This window comes from Crinia signifera, chromosome 5, assembly GCF_055691185.1.
Source record: "Crinia signifera chromosome 5, ASM5569118v1, whole genome shotgun sequence".
Classification (NCBI taxonomy): domain Eukaryota; kingdom Metazoa; phylum Chordata; class Amphibia; order Anura; family Myobatrachidae; genus Crinia; species Crinia signifera.
Genome location: NC_139221.1, coordinates 301,645,444 through 301,664,000, shown reverse-complemented (window position 1 = coordinate 301,664,000; position 18,557 = coordinate 301,645,444). Strand labels below are relative to the sequence as shown.

General features: G+C 46.2%; 1 protein-coding gene across 1 annotated transcript in view; it reads right to left on the bottom strand.

Moving 5' to 3' along the window:
• The window catches only part of ITGA8 (integrin subunit alpha 8), a 188,007-nt gene that overhangs the window by 132,881 nt on the left and 36,569 nt on the right, over nt 1-18,557 (bottom strand). Inside the window, exons 3-5 of the mRNA XM_083189390.1 lie at nt 10,414-10,514; nt 2,595-2,718; nt 1,280-1,341 (exon numbers count right to left, since the gene is read on the bottom strand). Coding sequence (XP_083045516.1) covers nt 1,280-1,341; nt 2,595-2,718; nt 10,414-10,514 — 287 coding nt within the window. The remainder of the gene's footprint in view (nt 1-1,279; nt 1,342-2,594; nt 2,719-10,413; nt 10,515-18,557) is intronic.

Below are 18,557 nucleotides of genomic sequence, written 5' to 3'. Positions count from 1 at the left end.
CACCGTGGGTGCATGCACCCTGCATCTGCACATGTGCAGACATGCGGCTGCGTAGACACACACCATCGGTCCCTTGTGCGAATGCACGGGGTATGTGAATGGATTTCAATAATCCCCAATATCTTTAAAACCTTCTAAAGAGGACATGTGGAGAAGTTGCCCACTCAAACAGATTCTAGCTATCAGACTGTACTAGAGAAATGATATCAAGAATCTGATTGGCTGCAATGCGCAACTTCTCTTGCCCTCTGTCCACTTTACTGGTTGGGCTCTGGCAAGCTCTGGGGGACTTGAATACTGTTCTGGGTGGCCGGGAAAGACATCTAAGTCCTGGGAGCCTACTGGACGTTCCTTGAGATCCATCACATCAGTACTTGTATCTGCCCTGCTGAATGCAAACGGTGTACAGAATTTAGTTTACAGGCTGGTTATTTTAAATGGTCAAAGGCCACAAATATAGCTCATGGTGTAATAATAATACAATACTTCTACTTTTACTGACCAGATCTGTGGCTATAACTCATAACTATAGTCTGCAATGCAGGAGAATCTTACACGGATCAGTTGTCAGCTATAATTATATTTCCAGAGACTGTGTCTGTAGGGGCTTCTGGCAGACCGTGGACAAGGTGGAGAGTCTCCGCTCTTCCTCTTAGCTATACTTCAGTTTTACAGTCCATGTAATGTAGCAGCGGAGAGACAAATGTAACATAGGTCATTGGCAGCAGAGGAACTACCTCTCCCATCCATCCATCCATCCATCCATACATACAGACAGACAGGTTTAAAGACCCAGCTGTGCAGGTTCCTGCTCTAAAAGTGATATGTTGGACACACCATGGAAACCATGCCTTCTGCGTGCGGCCACAGTACAGGCAATAGCTAATGCTATTTGATAGGATGGATCTTGCAAGGACCTAGCTAGATATCCATGTAAAAAAGTAGGCTCGGCCCACACAATCCAATCAGATTCTAGCTTTCAATTTCAATTTAATAAAACAAATATCTGATTGGTTTGATCCACAGTTGCTTTCGTTCACAGTTTCTAATCGTGTCCTCTTTGGATTTCAGGGGAGATTTTTCAAATCTTGGAGAGAAATAAAGTACCAACCAATCAACCCCCAACTGTCATTTTACAGGCTTTGTTATACGAATGACAGAGGCTGATTGGCTGGAACTTTATCTCCTCCTTTATCCTTCATCGAGATTTGACACATCTATCCCTTTATGAGTTCTGTATGTCAATGTACAGTACTTTGTATAGCAAAACCAGGCATACCTTATAGAAGTCCAAACTGAAGCCCGCCTGGCAGTACCCTTGTCCCGCAGGGTCGGCTTTATCTGGAAATGAGATAGACAAATTTAGATCCACGTGAACAATATTATTAAGTTCAATATAATTATGTACAAGAAAAAAAAAATCTGAAAAATAGAAATACTTTGGCCAAAGAACATCAATTCAAAAAATCAAGCTTTGGCCTGTAATGAATCATCTTTTTTAATTATTAGACCATATACAAAGAGTTTGTCAGGAACTACTTTCTTAAATAAAACAAATGTATTGAATTCAATGATAAAGTTAAAGGCGGCATTTGGTAATCTTCCTCTCACTAACTACAGACATCTTTCCTGCCTCCTATTTAGCGACAGAGATGCCTGGGACGAATCGCCGATCTCTCCCGCTGTCCCTGTTTGTCCGCAACTGACGGTCATCAAAATCAATAGGCCAAGGTGCATTATTTTCATGAACATACAAGTATTAATAATATCATTTAAACAGCGACACAGAAACACCAAATGCCTAATAGTAAATGTGAGAGATGTGCAAAATATCCGCTAGAAATTCCAGCGTCCCTCACATTTGTTATATCAATTCAAATATCAAAATGTTGTTTAAAAAAAAAAGATTAGATTTCCTATATAGGTAACCGTTACAGGTCGTTATGATGAATACGATTTTCACACCAATTTTTGACAAATTCACTCGGCACTCAAAAGGTTAATAATAGTCCCTCGGAGGGAGCTCATCTCCCAAACTTCCACCATTTAGAAGGGTACAGGCACTTACATTATACATTTAGCACAATTGATTTTTTTAAAGTGGGAAAGCCTTTTAAAGTGGCCACATACTGGCTGACCCCGCCGCTACGGCAGGACCATTGAGGAGTAACAGTCCATTTTCCAGTTTGGCCACACACAGGAGAACAAATTGGACTGGTCTAACTAGCCAAGAGGAAACCAAATAAGCTGTCCTGTGAGACGATCAAACACACTTTTTTTTTTTTTTATGGCAGCACAAATTTGTTCTCAAAATGGGCAAAACCATGTGCACTGCAGGTGGGGCAGATGTAACCTGTGAGAGTTTGATTTGGGATAGGTGCGTTCAAACTGAAATCTAAATGACAGTGTAAAAATAAAGCCACAATATATTCCCTGCACAGAAACAAACTATCTCTGCACATGTTACATCTGCCCCACCTGCTGTGCAGCATGGATTTGCCCATTTTTGAGAACAAATTTGTCCTGCGATCAGGTCTGAGGCCTTTACTTATCATGGTTCTGCTTATAAGAATATGTGAAATAGATCGACTTACAGCTGCGGCAAGGAGAGTATTCTGCGTAGGTGCTGAAATTCTGCACTGCGACGTAGCAGGTCCCAACGGGGTCCCTCTCACTTAGCTCTTTCACACTCCGCCAGTGATATAGAGGCGCACAAGCCTGTCCCAACAGAAACAAAGCTGCAATTAATATTGCTCTAATATCATACTTATACTTAATAATTATACATTTAATAAACATTTCTATCATACATGTTATTGCATGGCATTAGTTACAATGATGTCAGTGTAATCTGTACTATGTAAGCCACGAATCATTGGTATGTGTTGGAGTTACAACCAGTAGTGCAAAAATTGGGAAAAGAATTAGCACTGTACAGCCTCCATATACTCCCCTCTCATCATAACCATCTTCACTGGTGCTGAGTTCTTCATCCTTCCCTCTTCCTCCTCCTGACTCCCTGACCTCTGCTTCCTCCTGACCCCTGACCTCTGCTTCCTCCAGTGCTCATCGCCTCTCCTGTTCTAAAGGGGATACGGTCACTAGGTTGAACCTATTTAGGTCGACATGCATTTTATTTTAGCTGACATTTGCCGACAGGAGGTATTTCATGCGCTACCATCCACTACAGCATGGTGGGGAGAATATAATAGTGTGCCAAGCGCAGCACTGTGCCCGAAGCATGGCGTGCGCAGCGAGTCAAGCTAGGGGACGTGGTGCACTTTGACGATGTTCATGTCAAGTACGTCAACATTCGTGACAAAAAACCTTGAAAAACCTTTCGACTGTCGACCTTCCCTTGTCAAACTAATGCTTGTGTCAACCTTCCAACCCTGTCGAGCGTAGCCACGTAGACCTATTTCAGGTGTCACCTAGGCCCTGTCAACCTTCAGTGGTCAACCCAATGCATGTTGACCTAAATGGGTGAAGGTCGACAGGTGTCTAGGTCGACATGGGACTAGGTCGACATGGTTTTAGGTCGACATGGTTTTTTCACAGTTTTTTAGCCCTATTTCATGCCCTACCATCCCTAGGGCGTGGTGGGAGACTAAAATAGTGTGCCGAGCGTAGCAAGACACCGTGCCCAAAGCATTGCGAGCGATGCGAGGGCCTGCGGTTGACTTCCAACTGTGTCCATGTCAACTGTGTCGACATTCGGGGTCAAAAAAACATGTAAAAACCCATGTCGACCTGTGGACCTAACCCATGTTGACCTATCGCATTTGTCAACCTAAAACCATGTCGACCTAGACACCTGTCGACCTTAACCCATGTCGACCTAGAACCCTGTCGACCTGACGGTGTCGACCTAATGACTGTCGACCATAGGATCCACACCTCTGCCAGGATCCCCCCACTCAGTGCATACCCAGCCAGGATCCCCACCAACACTCCATACATACCCTGCTACGATCCCCCCACTCCATACATACCCTGCCAGGATCCCCCCCCACACACACACACACACTCCATACATACCCTGCCAGGACCCCCCCCCCCCCCACACACACACACACACTCCATACATACCCTGCCAGCATCCCACCCCCCACACCATACATAACCTGCCAGGACCCCCCCACACACCCACACACACACACACACACACTCCATACATATCCTGCCAGGATCCCACCCCCCACACCATACATACCCTGCCAGGATCCCCACACACACACACACACACACACACACACACACACACACACACACACACACACACACACTCCCATACATATCCTGCCAGGATCCCACCCCCCACACCATACATACCCTGCCAGGATCCCCACACACACACACACACACACACACACACACACACACACACACACACACTCCATACATATCCTGCCAGGATCCCCCCCCCCCACACACACTCCATACATACCCTGCCAGGATCCCACCCCCCACACCATACATACCCTGCCAGGACCCCCCCCCCCCCCCCCCCCCCACACACACACACACACACACTCCATAGCCATTTCACTGTTGATGACATATTACACATAATGCATTCTCGCCAGTCCCCATGCCCTCTGCCCTCCCCACACCCGTCTGCCATGTTGCATCCTTCTTCCAAACATGACCAAAATACAACTGTTTTCTCACTGGAGATTAGAATACATTTGTCTTCTCCTATTATCTACTGTATGTACTATTGCAGCAATCTACCATCTGCTCTTCTTCCCACACATCTATCCCCAAGGTTCATATTGTTGACTGTTAGAATGATGACAAGGTCACAATGACATCGGCCACGTTAGCACTGATAACATGTTCATATGCTAACAATGTTGAGAGTCGGTAGTGCATCCATGGTTGTAAGTGCCCAGCATCTGCGACTAAAGTTCCGGTGGTTGCAGTTTTGCAACATTAAACCACAACCTGCAACTAAAACCACAGCGCAGTTAGTATGTCTTTATCCCTCATCATAACTCTTACGGTGTGCAAACACTGCGTGATGTTCGATACCGATCGAATGGGGATCGAATCGCACAGTGACGCGTACACATTTGATTTGGACTATATAGTACAGCTCTGTACTATATATAGTCTTGCCTGCGCAGTCTATTTTTCTGTTCGATTTTGATGCCGCCGCGAATCAGGATTGAATCTAAATCGAATGCGTTCCATTTCCATTCCATTTCGATTAAATTTTGCTTTTATAAGCAAAATTGTATAAAAAATAGTCTATATCGAACCGTATGTACGCCCTATTAGTCTAACCGTAAACCTAATGATGGCAATTCACAAACTTCATTTTACTTGTTGACATTGTGCAAATGTCGACATGTTAGCTGTCGACATTTCAACCATCTCTACAATTCATTCTAATTGGCACTGCCACAGTGAGATTGGCCTTTTCCTCTTGCCACAAATCTGCTGTGTCACTAGCCAAATCCCTGTACTGTCACTATTGGTTTGCTGGAAAACCTTGTATACTATACCCCGAAATGCTGTACTGCAATTATCAAGGATAAAGGATGGGCAATTCCATATGGGCAATTCCATATATACATATATATATATATATATATATATATATATATATATATATATATATATATATATATATATATATACACACACACACACAAGTATTGTATTTCATTTGAACAAATATTATTTTTCTGGTACAAAATGTACAAATGTTCCATGATATGCCATTCTATATATATATTTATTATTTATTTATTTATTACCAGTTTCTTATATAGCGCACACATATACCGCAGCGCTTTACAGAGAATATATGAACATTCACCTCAGTCCCTGCCCCAGTGGAGCTTACAATCTATATTCCCTACCACATGTACACGCACACACAGACAGTCTAGGGTTAATTTGTTAGGAGCCAATTAGCCTACCAGTATATTTTTGGATTGTGGGAGGAAACCGGAGTACCCGGAGGAAACCCACACAAGTACGGGGAGAATATACAAACTCCACACAGTTAGAACCATGGTGGGTATTGAACACATGACCTCAGCGCTGTGAGGCAGTAATGCTAACCAAGTATAGCAGTAATGCCCCAAGTATATATACAATAGATTCTATTGTAACTTGATACAGTTTTCTCTATAACTATAGGTTCTAGCAGTACATAGTAAGTGCAGACAACTGTTATATTCTTACAGACAGATAACGGACAGACAATGCGCGGTCACATGCTCAGGTATGTACAGTAGAATCAGCAAGAATGTTCTACTCTCCATGGTCGGTGAACATGACGAGTGTTACCATTCTCATTGCCAAGCCTTTCACCTGATGATAAATGTTTTTCCTCTACAAAACGCATCAAGCTTTAGAAATATTGCAGCCACATAGTTTACAACTGAACCTAACGGGTCTCATGCAACAACAAAAACAGACAAAGGGGCCCATTCAGCTCTACTCGTAGAGCAGTGAATTCAGCCCCTCTGTCAATGGCGGGGTTTGCGCATGCTCCTAGGTGCTAGTGCGCATGAGCAGGACCCCACAGCGAGCGCCTTGGATTATATTTTTAATCGCAGGGGCGCTCGATGCCTGATTGACAGGCAGGGGGCGATCCATGGTGGACACCCAATGTTTTATGGGCGTATCGAAAAAAACGGTGGGCTCAATATGAGAGACGCTAGGCGGACCCCAGGGAATGCAGGCGTTCCCTTACCAGGTTGGAGCGCGTAGCTGATGTCACATGACACCAGCGCAAAAGGAGGTGTGGACTCGTGGGTATAGGTCACGCCCCCTTCCATTAGGCCTCACCCCCAAAATTTCCGGCGCACCAAATCGCGCATGCGAGTGTCCCCGGTCCTTCGGAGTAAATGTTGGGCGGTATGATAAAGTGAAAAGTACCAGCCAATCAGCTCCCAACTTTTTTATTTTTCAAACACAGACTGTAGCATGTCAGTTAGGAGCTGACTGGCTGGTACTTTATCACTGTTTGATGCTTAGTACATCTGGCCCATGATGTCTTGGGTAATGTTTCCAGCTACTGTAAATATGAATAACTTTGTAATATGTGATTGTACATGATGCAGTCTTCTTTATACCACTTACAGTCCACATGTGGAGATGAATAAACAGCGGAGGGAAGGTTCCCCTGTGCAAGGCACGCTATGTGAGATGGGTGAGCATGGTCTAGCAACTGACGTTGGAAGCTAAGGATGGTATGAAGGATATTTGTTACCTACATGAATGTTTGAGGTCTACAGATGTATGTCTCAAGTTACAAACATTTTACGCCTGGTTTGAATGCTAACTAATGGGTACCACCTGGGACTAATATGATAGTTCTCGGCATATAAGGCAGGGCTGGTAATAAACTCTCCTCTGGTGACTGTGATCTTGATATGGGGCCTTATTCTGGTTCATTCGCTCGGACACGTGCATGCACCCTTGCGAATGAACCAAACCCCGCCTTGAGAATAGTTAGCCCACACCACCCATTCGCACGCCAAATTCATTGGCAAGGCATGTGAACAGATGTTTTGGTACTGCTTTCCTAGCATGGCGCCCACGATCTAGATTGTATGTGTGGGGCTGATATCTCAAGCATCTCATGCATCTTATGTGTTTGTGCGGCATAAGATGCATGAGATGATGCAATCGACGCGATCGACGAGATTTTTACATTGGAATCAATGTGAAATGGTCCCTGAGACCCAATGTTACATTTATTCCAATGTAAAAAGCCCCCAAAACCCCAATTTTAATTGCTAACCCCCCCTCATGGGTGAAATGCCCCCCCCCCCTTGTTAACGCCACCCCACTATTGACGCCAACCCGAAGTGTGGCGAGCGCAGCGAGGCCGCGAGGGGCGGTGGTACTTGTCCTCCGACCTTTTCCTACCCAAGCTATCCACGTCGGCATGGAGTTGACTTTATATAGTGTGGCAAGCGCAGCGAGCCCCGCGAGGGGACGCGTAATACATGTGAAGTAGTCCACGTCCCCTCGCGGGGCTCGCTGCGCTCGCCACACTATATACAGTCAACTCCACGCCGACGTGGATAGTGGGGGTATGAAAAGGTCGGAGGACGCGTACCGCCGCCCCTCGCAGGCTCGCTGCGCTCGCCACGCTTCGGGTTCACGTTTATAGTGCTGGTGCCGTTAACAATGGTTATTGGGGCTCACGATTTTTTATCTCATGGATCTCATGGATCTCATGCATCTTATGAGATGCATAAGATGAGATCCATACGATTAAAAAATCGTTTCAATTGTATTGATTGTATGCCTTAAGTAAGGCATACAATCAGTGAGACGGGCGCCGTGCTGGGAAAGCAGTACCGATGTTTTACATAAACATCCATTCGTATGCCAGTGGGAACCTCCCCCATCTTTCGATGGTCGCCGACCATCGAATGATGGCGAAGGCGCCCGCATATGTAAGGGTGGCCCAGACCACTCGTACATATGAGCGAAGAAATGCAGGGAATTGGGCCGGGCAGCTGACATCCGGTTATGTCAGTTGTCCGCTCCCTGCACGTGCATCACGGAAGCATTAGCATGTGCACCCTCAGCGTTTTAATGGGAACACCCATGAAACGCAGGGCGTACACATATGCTAATGCTCCACCCTCGCTCACAAGGCTGGGAGCGTGCACTCAGCTACCAGACTTCTCACTGAGTTCACACGCACCCAGCATATACACGTGTGCAGAAATCTGCTGAGCGTGCGCATATGAAAAACATCGGTCCCTGTGCGAATTCACGTCCGAGCGAATGAACCAGAATAAGGTCCTTTCTGTTTTTTAAACGTCTTGTGGTCACGATCTGATATATATACACGTGTTGCATCCAACTGAACAAGGTGTGCATATATCAGAGCACAGTAAGATTCTAACAAAGCAATTCTCCGAGGAAGAAATAAAAAATCGGTACTTGTTTCCTAGAACGGCCACACCGATGTTGATCGGGTCGGTCGCATCGCATCGATCGCATCGCATGCGTTCAAATCGCATGCGATGCGACCGACGCGATGGTCCCGATTTTTACATTGATTGAAATGTGAATAGGGTCCCTGGGACCCTATTTTACATTGGATTCAATGTAAAAGTCTACCCAGACCCCAATTTTAACCCCCTTAACGGCACCCCACGATTGACGCCAACCCGAAGCGTGGCGAGCGTAGCGAGGTATATGCATCGGCTCGCTGCGCTCGCCACGCTTTGGGCTCGGAGGTTCGCTGCGCTCGCCACACTTTATATTCTCAACTCCACGCCGACGTGGATAGTAGGGGTATGAAAAGGTCGGAGGAAGCGCACGCCTACGCTCGCCACGCTTCGGGTTGGCGTCAATCGTGGGGTGACGTTCACAATGGGGGGGGGGGGGCATATACAATGAGAAATGGGCCATATTGGCCCATTTCCCATTGTTAGCTATGTAAAATGTGCTTAATCGCGTCCATCGCATCTTGTGCCATTATAATGGCACAAGACCGACGCGATGAACACGATTACAATGTTAAAAATATTTTAACATTGAACCCTATGGGTGCATCGCGTCGGTCGCGTCGCATGCCATGTTAATGCACCCGACCGACGCGATGGACCCGATTTTGCCTTTGCCGGCAAAATGGACCTGATTTCAAAGGAAATCGGGTCCATCGGGGGTAATCGTGTACCTTAAGTTAAGGTACACGATTACCCCCGATGGTGGCCGTGCTAGGAAACAAGTACCAAAAAATCACTTATAGGATGAAATGAGAAATATGAAATAACCTCATATTTATTCACCAAATCCATGGATTATTTAAAAAAGTATATTATATCATATAATACAATAAAAACATACAGTAAGTATAATAAAAACACGTATTGTGGTTTGCTGGTTAATAGTGCCCCTCTCTTTGGTAGCTAAATAGTAGCTTTAAAGTAGAGATGTGCAGGTTCTGATTTACTCTAATTTCAAAGCAGGATCTTATTGGCTATCCCAAATCACGACAGTTGTTGACAGTTGGAAGTAGTTGGCATTGGACAGTTGACATTGGAGACAGTTGGAAGTAGTTCAGGTGTACGGTTACGCTGGGAGGTGTGCGGTGGGAGGTGTGCGGTCATTGAGCAATAAGGCATGGTCATGTGACCTAGCATGTCCAATTATGTTAGTGGAATTTCTGTCATTATGACATACTGTATATGTATAAAATTGTGTGTCATAATGACAGAAAGTACAGACATAGAAGTTCCAATTAAGATTTTAAATGGCAATATCAACAAAATTTTATTTATAGCCCATATATGCCATTAATATGTATTTATGCGGCTACTATACCTACCTTAGTTTCCTATTCCTTGTAAGAATACAGTGAATACATGCTGGCATATTATGACATCAGCAGTATATATGCTTTAAGGTAAATGCCATGCTTACCACAACTTTCTCTTTATGCGATCTGACCGTTGCCCCAAACCACTGCTTAGACTTGAATTCAAGTATCTGTTTGGTTCCGTCGACCCTGGTGTATCTGTTACCTGCGCGAGAAGAAGAACATTAACGCAGCTGGCAATCTTTACGCAAATTTGCAAAACTTGGACACAAATTAGTTAACTGGAGCCCGTGGGGTCATTTTGGTTAATGGCGTTTTTCAAGGCAGCTGCGTCATCAGCAGTTCCGGATTCTGCATTTAAAGGGGCGACATGACTAAATATAACATATGCCTAGACTAGTATTTAATATGGATCCGATATGATTTCCCGGCGGTCGGGATCCCGGCGGTCGGAATCCCGACACTGGAATCCCGACCGCCGAAATCCCGACAAGGGGGGGACATGGATCGCCCCCCCTTGCGGGCTCGCTGCGCTCGCCACGCAGCGGGCCCGGTGCCTCGCTACGCTCGGCACGCTATTTTATTCTCCCTCTATGGGTGTCGTGGACACCCACGGAGGGAGAAAGTTTCGGGATTTCGGCGGTCGGGATTCCAGTGTCGGGATTCCGACCGCCGGGATCCCGACCGCCGGGAAATTAACCGCATCCCTTTAATATTATCGCCCCTTTAAATCCAGTGTCCCAACTGCTTAAGATGCGGATTCAGTACAAATCCCGGCGGTCGCAATGCCCCGTGATCTAGCAAGAAAGACAGTGCAAGTACTGGCTTTCCCTGCGGGCGATAGCGGCGTGCGGGACACTGCATCGCCATCGCTGTGGGGCATTACACATGGGACCATCAGTGCACCATTTCTAAACTGAACCAGTCAGATCGCTTAGAATTGGGGGTGAAAGCACACCGTGTGTATGCCCCTTAAGACTAAATAAATAAATCTCGAAAACACAACCTTCTCAAGTAGATAATTATATTTCTTTTTTTAATATGAAAATAATTGATTACTTTTAAAACAACAGTCCCCCCCCCCCCCCCCCCCGGGTGCCGGACAGGGTCCCGACAGTCGGGATCCCGACAGGTATTTACCCGACTCTCAAAACACTGACAGCCGGGTTCCTGACGACCACCTGCTATTTTCCCTCGTGGGGATCCACGACCCCTATAGAGGGAGAATAGAATAGGTGGCTTGCTACGAGCCACCGTGCCCACAGCGTGGCGAGCGAGGGGCTTAGTTGCGCTCCCCATGCTGTCTGGGTCCGGCCAGTCGGGATCCCAATGTCGAGCTAATGACTGTTGGGATCCCAACTGTCTGACCCCTGTCCCTCCCCCCCCACCACCACCACGGCCCCCCTGGTAAACAAGCAAACCTTCATTCAAATAAAAATATATCTGTCTCTGCTTTAAAAAAAAATAACACTCTTTCCAAAAGCCAAGTACTTAGGGATTAGCGCCTTACTTAGGCAGTTCAGAGTACAAACATGCAAATTGTTACTTATAAGTCCCTCTCAGGCTGCTGCGGTCACACAAACCACTGGTTAGTGGTGTATATACAGCCAGACCTGTAGACCCATAGCAGGAAGCTGTGTTCAACTTATCAATGCAAGTTCTTAACCAGTGCATTCAGGACTGATAATTGATCAATTAGATGTATAACATTATGTTGGTTTCTATGATAACCAGAAGTGTCAGAAGCAAAGGGACTTGAAGCAAAACATGAATGAAGAATGAAGGTTTATAATCATCTTTGGTGACACCATGCAACTTGAATCCGCCATATGAGCTCAACAATGACTGGCTGACCGCTAATGGTCCACCGCGACTAGTTAGATGCCTAAAATGGTCGGCATTCATTAGATTGACATTGACAGAAGGTCAAGGTGGCGTAACCCCATAGAAGCCCATGTGCTTCCTTTGGAAAGGACAGCTGTTATCAGGATAGATATCTTTGCGGTACTATTGGCATATGTTAGTACATACAAGATAAGTAACAACGTGGCAGGATGTATGCTGATTAGTGTTCCCGCTAGGCTGTTTTAGCGGGGCACTGCGCCCTGCCCAATTTTTAAAGGGCAAAATGCACCCTGCCTGTCTGGCAGCGCCCCGCTAAAACAACCTGCCTCCTACTCCTATGGTGGTACCGGGGAAGCCCAGCACCGCAGTAGATAGCGATGCCCGGCGCTTCCCTGGCAGTGCAGAGCCTTCGGGACGGCCGGGCCCCCTTCCGTGACAACGGAGGCCGGGCCCGTCCCTTTTCATCATGGCGGCGGCCAGAACCGCCCCTTTTCGCCACGGCTGGGCACACCCCTTTTGTGACGCTGGCGGCCGGGGACCACCCAGAATAGTGATGTTGGCCCGCCCCTACTGATGCTTAGTACATCCCACCCACAGACTGAGGACTTTTATGAGTAAGCAGCATCATACCAATTCCAAAGTGCCTAGGACATTGTAAGCAGCTATGGATGCAGTTACCAATATTATTATTGTTTATTTATATGGGGCACAAGGGTTCTGCAGCACCTAACAATACATACATGAGCAAAAACAACAAAACAATGACTTATGGTACAAGGCAAACAAAGACAGTGGCATCAGGGACAGGACACTGAAGTAATTACTGGGGTGGCAGAGATCTAGGGTTAGGTGCCGTTGTATGGTGTAAGGAGTAAAAATAAATATATGTACATAAAACTAAGCTCCACCACATCTTTCAGATGGATTGGTTGGAGACAACCTTAGATAAAGAAAAACGAACCCAAAATTTTTTTGAAACTTGGGAAAGTTACATTGTGACTCTACCAGCAGACTTCCAAAAGAGAATTCAAAACACCTTGCAATGCACAGAGTGGTATGAGACGAGGAGGCTGCTGGGAGATCCCCCAATAGTAGTGGTGTAGGGGCGGGAAATTCAGGTATAAACCTTGCACAAAGAGAAAGGGGTCTTCATATTGCTATTCGCTGATGGGGGTCTTGTGAGGATGGGACCTCCACACACACATAAACATATAAAGAAATAACTACCAAAAATTCTCAGGAGACGTTTCATGGTTACTCATATACTGCCTTTTATCGGAGAGATGTGCAGAGGACATTCTTGAATTTTTCAATTTTGGATATTGTTAAACAACAAAGTACTGTAATTGTTTGAAGTTTTTTTTTTTTTGCAATACTGTATGATTAATTTGCAAATACTGCAATGTCTAGACATGTTAATGTTGCAATGCATCACGCAATAAAAAGAATTAAAAAAAAAAATATATATGTACATATTCAAAGAGGAAAAAGCATATGAGGAGGGCCCTGCTCGTGAGAGCCTACATTCCATGCAAATAGGATTTTAAATTCCCATGTATGAGGACACACGTAGAAATGACAAGGACACAGAAGTACACAGATGGTAGTTTTATTACAAAGGTTTCTATGCTTTATTCCACCAGCAGGACTGTGCCCCATTTTTACACGACCGGCTTTATATACTACACCTGTACTAACTTACACACATCTGGGACTAAGTAGGGATATCCTCTAAACTTGCCCTCTTAGAACCCTACCAAAAGGAAATCTTAGCTGAAAGGATCAGCAGAGAACTTGTCCCACATCCACGTGTTGGAACCATTTCCACACATCTGCAGCCTGAAAGTTTTCCTTTAGCCCATCTAGAAGTAGTCAGACTCGCTGTCCTCAGCCCCATCATTTCTAGCATGTGCAATCTGCTTCAGCAGATGTTTAAAGATTAACAATTGAAAAAAGGGGTTCGGTATTGTACAATCAAAATACCGAAATGGTCAAAATACCTACATCTAAAAAATAGACAGGTCAAAAATTAGACACGTTTTTCATATTTTTGGGGGGTCTGTATGTTGACATAGGTCGACATGAACCCCGTGCTTCGGGCAGGGTGCCTCTCTGCGCTCAGCACACTATTATATTCCCCCTCCATGTCCACTGGGATGGTAAAGTATGTACAAGTCAGCTTCAATAAAAAAAAATTTTTTATTTATTTTGACCTTGTCGGTATTTTGACGTCGGTCAATGGTTGTCGGTATTTTGACCGTCGGGATTTTGATTGCAGGTAAATTGACCGCATCCCGAAAAAAGAACCTGTATTATACCTTGGTACATAATCATTGTCCCTATCTATCTAGCCTTATTTAGACCTGTTCGTTAGGCTGTAATTGCAGCCTAGCGAACAGGTAAATGCCGCCCGACGCCCCACCAAACCCCCCCCCCCCCCTCGTCGCCAAATACCCTCACTAGAATGCAACTGGATGTGTCCCCATCCATGCAGCCAATGGGGAGAGAAATCACTCAATGGTCGCAGAACCTTGGAATGATTCTTCTCCCTTTCGGTAATAAATTATTTCCGCCGCTGATCACCGAATACGGGGCGAGCGCTGACATATCAGCCGTCCCTCCCGAGCAGGCGACGCCCAGCATATTTATAGGGACGTGTTTCCCCTGCTCCAGCCCCCTGTTTTCCCCCGTCCCCTCTGGAGCGCACGGCCCGGGGAAACCGTTCGCTCCTGGGGTTTAAACATGCATATAAACGCTCATGCTCAAAACCCAAAGATCGGGGAAGGGGACCCTTAATGTTTGTTAAATAGAATTATATAAAAACATGAATGTTGCTCTATGCTTCAGAGTAACATCAACTAAGCACATTTGTAACAAGATTTAACTCCCTGATTCCCCAATGGAGCGACAATCATCACTGGCCACCAATTCAAACATCCAATTGGCAAATCAGAGGTTCAGGAAGTCAGCCAATCGACCTAAACCCCCCGACCCCCCCCCTCGCCCATTGCAAGACCGGTGAAGCTTCCCCCCATCAAGTCCACCAAAAGCAGTATCAGGATGCAGAGCGCCTCTCCTGCCCGGCGCTTCCCCGCTCTCTAGCGGGCACCAGCGGTGCGCCCTCAGTGCAGATGTATGAGTAAGTCAATGTGCATTTGTCATATTCCATTTTCACACTCTCAGATAAATAAAATGAATGAATACAGTTCTATCTAGCACGCCTTTGTTTAATATAGATTGTAAGCTCCACCGGGGCAGGGACTGATGTGAATGTTCAACTATACTCTGTAAAGCGCTGCGGAATATGTGTGCGCTATATAAGAAACCGTTAAGAAATAATAAATATATAAATAATAAATATTGCACATCAGCTAAAACTATACCTATGACTTGGCAAGTGGTAAAAGACAGATTTAAGTGATACAAAATTCTACATAACCTCTGGTTACACCGACAACAGAATCTGGGCCACAAAGCAGAAACTTCACCAATCTGATAACAGACAATCCCAGCTGAATACAGAGTGAGTACAGGAGCTGCGCTTGTAGTTCCTAACAGGTCCTTTCCGCACAGTACCCACGTGTCCATATTATTCCAATTATCAATCACGTCTGTGACAAAATTTACATGCCAGCCAATACTTCTACACCATATGCTTGACTTGTTTTAGGTCAACACATACCAACGGTCGACAGGAACAAGGGGACGACATATGAAAGATCGGAAAACGATTAAGGTTGACAGGTACAAAAAGTCAACAATACTCAATGTCGACATGCGAATAGTCTACTTTTTTTCATGTTTTCCTAAAATGTATTTGATAGCTATAGGCATGGGTTTCCATTGGGAATAGTAACCTTCCCAAAGCAAACCGACGAGGATATACATTTCTGCAGATAGTGGTTACATATTATCAAATACACAAGACTTAAACCCCTCCTACAAATAAAAACTTGCAGTTCTCAAACTGTGGGTCCTGACCTTCTCAACATGGGGTCGTGATGGGGCTGCATGTTGCTGACCGTCAGGCTAATGACTCCTGGGGCGAAATGTAATAGGGTGCGATTTTTGGACGAGTTCCAAACTCGCCAGAAATCGCACCTTTAAAAATCGCGTTTTTTGCCGCGAATTCGCATATGTAATGAGATGCGAATTAGCAGCAAAAAATGCGATTTGCCGCGATTTGCCGCGATTTTTAGTCATGAAAATGTGCGCATTTTCAGTCATGAAAATGTGCGCATTTTCATAAATGCGATTTTGTGGGAAAAAAAACGTAAAAAAAAAACCGGCGTGGGGTCCCCCCTCCTAAGCATAACCAGCCCCGGGCTCATTGAGCCGGACCTGGTTCCAAAAATACGGGGGGACAAAAAGCATAGGGGTCCCCCGTATTTCTGAAACCAGCCCCGGACTCTTGGACCGGTCCTGGTTCCAAAAATACGGGGGACAAAAAATCTGGGGGTCCCCCGTATTTTGAAACCAGCACCGGGCTCCAACAGCCCGCGGTGTCATGCCACAGCCGGGGGACACTTTTTATACAAGGTCCCCCGGCCAAAACATGAGCACCGTGGCTGGTCAGCCTTGGACGGGGTACCTGGAGGAGTGGGGACCCCCCCAATAAAGGGGTCCCCCCCCCCAGGCTTCACCCGTCCAGGGCTGAAGCCCGGGGCTGTCACCGGCGTCCGTGGCCAGTGGACGCCGGCCTGATAGGGTTAAATCCATCATACATATCATTACATTGCTTTTTACCGGCGAACTACAAGTGCCAGCAGACCTCCCCCGCATGCTGGGACTTGGAGAACCACAAGTCCCAGCATGCAGGGCATTAATGGGCCCGCTGGGACTTGTAGTCCACCTGTAAAAAGAATGTTTATAAAAAACACACACACAGAGAAGTAAAAGTTTATTACACACACACACCTCACTTTTACACCAGCGTTACTTACCATTCCTGGATCCAGCGCTGGTCTGGCTGCTTCACAGCCGGCTCCCCCCGCACTGACAGGCAGCGGGGAGAACCGGCTTTCTCCGTTGCTTCTAATAGCTTCTGTAGCGCTGTCCGAGTGCTACAGAGGCTGAGAGCGTGATTGGCTGAGCTACAGTATGCGTCTCCATGGAGACGCATAGCTCAGTCCTGATTGGCTGAGCTATGCGTCTCCATGGAGACGCATACTGTAGCTCAGCCAATCACGCTCTCAGCCTCTGTAGCACTCGGACAGCGCTACAGAAGCTGTTAGAAGCAACGGAGAAAGCCGGTTCTCCCCGCTGCCTGTCAGTGCGGGGGGAGCCGGCTGTGAAGCAGCCAGACCAGCGCTGGATCCAGGAATGGTAAGTAACGCTGGTGTAAAAGTGAGGTGTGTGTGTGTAATAAACTTTTACTTCTCTGTGTGTGTGTTTTTTATAAACATTCTTTTTACAGGTGGACTACAAGTCCCAGCGGGCCCATTAATGCCCTGCATGCTGGGACTTGTGGTTCTCCAAGTCCCAGCATGCGGGGGAGGTCTGCTGGCACTTGTAGTTCGCCGGTAAAAAGCAATGTAATGATATGTATGATGGATTTAACCCTATCAGGCCGGCGTCCACTGGCCACGGACGCCGGTGACAGCCCCGGGCTTCAGCCCTGGACGGGTGAAGCCTGGGGGGGGGGACCCCTTTATTGGGGGGGTCCCCACTCCTCCAGGTACCCCGTCCAAGGCTGACCAGCCACGGTGCTCATGTTTTGGCCGGGGGACCTTGTATAAAAAGTGTCCCCCGGCTGTGGCATGACACCGCGGGCTGTTGGAGCCCGGTGCTGGTTTCAAAATACGGGGGACCCCCAGATTTTTTGTCCCCCGTATTTTTGGAACCAGGACCGGTCCAAGAGTCCGGGGCTGGTTTCAGAAATACGGGGGACCCCTATGCTTTTTGTCCCCCCCGTATTTTTGGAACCAGGTCCGGCTCAATGAGCCCGGGGCTGGTTATGCTTAGGAGGGGGGACCCCACGCCGTTTTTTTTTTATAAAAACACTTTTACACATTTTTATTAACAGAACCATGCACAGATCTCAATGATCTGTGCATGGTTCTGTCAAATTCGCCTGTCAGAACCTGGTCTATTTTTTTTGCGATTTTTGGTAACATTTACCAAAAATCGCACCCTATTACATTTGCGAGTTGTATACTTTATAATGGGAAAACATCTGGATGCGAATTGAAATGTGACTAAAAATCGCACTTCTAAAAGTGCGATTTCGCGGTAAAAAGTGCGATTTTTTACCGCGATTTTCAACCTATTAAATGTGCGATTTTCGGAAAATGTGCGATTTCGGCCGTTTTTGACCAAAAATCGCACATGTCTAAAAAATCGCACCCTATTACAATTCGCCCAAGGAGTCTGAAAAATCTGTTACTTTAGACTCCTCCCATCA